This window comes from Gymnoscopelus braueri (genome assembly GCF_963280865.1).
Source record: "Gymnoscopelus braueri genome assembly, chromosome: 10".
Lineage (NCBI taxonomy): Eukaryota > Metazoa > Chordata > Actinopteri > Myctophiformes > Myctophidae > Gymnoscopelus > Gymnoscopelus braueri.
The window spans coordinates 859253-861579 of NC_137611.1; the positions used below are offsets into that span (position 1 = coordinate 859253).

Sequence of the window (2327 nt, forward strand, 5' to 3'; positions counted from 1 at the left end):
TAACAATAGCGCCCTCGAAGCCGACAAAACCACGGAAAGTTGGGAACATTTTAAATTGTTCTTTCATCATAGAAACAAGTGGGCTTATAACCAAAACCATCCATGTTCTTTGTGAGAAGTGGTGTTAGTGTTCCGTGGAGAAATATTGTTAGTGGGAATGAAAACATAGTCGCACCACCGGAAGTGAAAGGCTGAAGGCAGACCAAAACCCCGGTTTCCCTGAGCACGGGTCGTCCGTTCAGCTCCGCCCAGAGCCAAGTGATAGAGTAAAAAACAGCAGAGGGCGCTGTTTTTCCTTTTTATTTGGCGATGGGTTCCCAGATTGGGGTCAGGGTTACCCTAAAAATAAATATCCACTGCCAGACATTTTTTGTTTTCCTTACCTTTTCAAATAGTCACAGAATATTTATCTCCAGTATGATCCATCCCCTGATCGTTGCTAATCACAGAGGGTTTCACTTTGCATCCGCAAAGAAAAAAGTTAATGTCATCGCGAGCGACCCCCTGTTCACTTGTTACAGAGTACAGAAGTCCTGACGTCACTCGTTCATCCCCTGGGAGGAGGAGGCTCTGTATCGTTTATGATAGTCAGGCACTCCTATTTGATACAGTCTGTTTCTGGCGAAAATGTAACGATATGTAGCGATATTAAACACGTCTATGGGAATTCAGAACGGGGGAAAAAAAACGCGACCCAAGTGTGTGACCACGTTTTTCTGTGTCATTTTGAGACAGAATGTTCCTAATACTTTTGCAATATTACGCAGGTGAAAAAATGTCTTTATAAAGAAAAGTTTTTTATGTGGGGTTGAAAGGACATATCTTGGTCAAACGTAACTCCCAGATTCTTTACAGTGGTCCTGGAGGCCAAGGTAAGATGCCATCTAGGGTAAAATTATCATCGGCTAATTTGTCTCTAAGGCGATCAGGGCCAAGTACAATAACTTCAGTTTTGTCTGAGTTGAGGAGTAGGTATTTCTGGGTCCATAACTCTTTATGTCTTTAAGACATGCTTGAAGTTGATTAGTTTCATGTGGCTTCATCGATATAATTGAGTATCATCCCCATAACAATCGAAATGTATAGTGTTTCCTAATGATTTTTCTTAAAGGAAGCATACATAGAGTAAATAGTGTTTGCCCAAGCACAAATCCTTGTCCGACTCTAACCTACGTATCTAACCTTTTCACATATTGAAGATTTATCGTTAACGTTTACAAACTGAAATCGGTCTGATAGAAAAGACTCAAACCAGTTCAGTGTGTCACCCTCAATGCCAACCAAGTGCTCTATAGTCTCTGCAACAAAATATGGTGATCAATGGTATCAAATGCAGCTCTAAGGTCTAATACAACCAGTACAGAAAGGAGGCCGTTATCTGATGCAGTTAAGAGGTCATTTGTAACTTTAACCAATGCCGTCTCTGTGCCATGGAGTCCTCTGAATCCTGACTGAACACCTTCAAATAAATTAATATGTAACAAGTCACATGACTCTCTCTCTTTCTCTCTCTCTCTCTCTCTCTCTCTCTTAGTTCTTCTCGCCCATGTCCATGGGTTCGTCCGGTTCCTTCTTCCGCTCCCACTCCCAGGAGTCCAACAGCTCCACAGCGGTCAGCAGTGCGGGGGTCAGCAGTGCGGGGGTCAGCAGTGCGGGGGTCAGCAGTGCGGGGGTCAGCAGTGCGGGGGTCAGCTGTCTGCTGCGGACCCTGAGCAACGGAGACACAGAGCGGGGGGGAAGCACCTGCGGCGGCGGCAGCACCGACCGGGGGGGCGGCGGAGGCTCTATGGGGGGCGGGGATGCCGGAGGGAGGCTCCAGGCCATGCTGAGGGGCTTCCAGGGGGGCTTCGGACAGGAGGAGGAGGAGGAGGAGGAGGAGGAAGGCTACGAGGAGGACGATAACGATGGGAGCACGGAGGGGGGGCGTGGGGGGGCGGGGAGGGTGCAGGTGACCCTCCGCAGCTTCCCGGGGGGAGGAGGGATGATGGAGCGGGAGGAGAGCACCTCCTGGGAGATGCCCCCCCAGGGGGACAAAGGAGGCGTGGTGGTGGGGGGGGGAGGCGTCCAGACCAGCAGGGTGACCACCATCCTGAGGGGGTTCTCGGGGGGCTTCGGGGGGGAGGAAGAGGAGGAGGAGGAGGAGGAGGAGGGGGACACGGAGGGAGGAGGGGGCTGGGGGGGGGAGGTGGAGAGGCTGGAGGAGGGGGGGGGTGGCGGGGGGCTCCAGAACATGCTGAAGGGTCTCCAGAGCGGTCTGTCCCCGATGGGGGGCTTCGGGGACATGCTGTCCTCTCTGGACATGGACCACATGGTGGGCGGGGACATGG

The 2327-nt window shown here is 51.0% G+C and overlaps 1 protein-coding gene across 1 annotated transcript in view; it reads left to right on the forward strand.

Annotated features, from left to right (window-relative positions):
- The window catches only part of LOC308092827 (mitogen-activated protein kinase kinase kinase 20-like), a gene marked incomplete at its 3' end in the record, with an annotated part of 33544 nt that extends 31719 nt beyond the window's left edge, over nt 1–1825 (forward strand). Inside the window, exons 11-12 of the mRNA XM_080438926.1 lie at nt 1535–1611; nt 1642–1825. Of these exons, the coding sequence (XP_080295052.1) occupies nt 1535–1611; nt 1642–1825 (261 nt within the window). The remainder of the gene's footprint in view (nt 1–1534; nt 1612–1641) is intronic.
- Between the last annotated feature and the right edge of the window lie 502 nt (nt 1826–2327).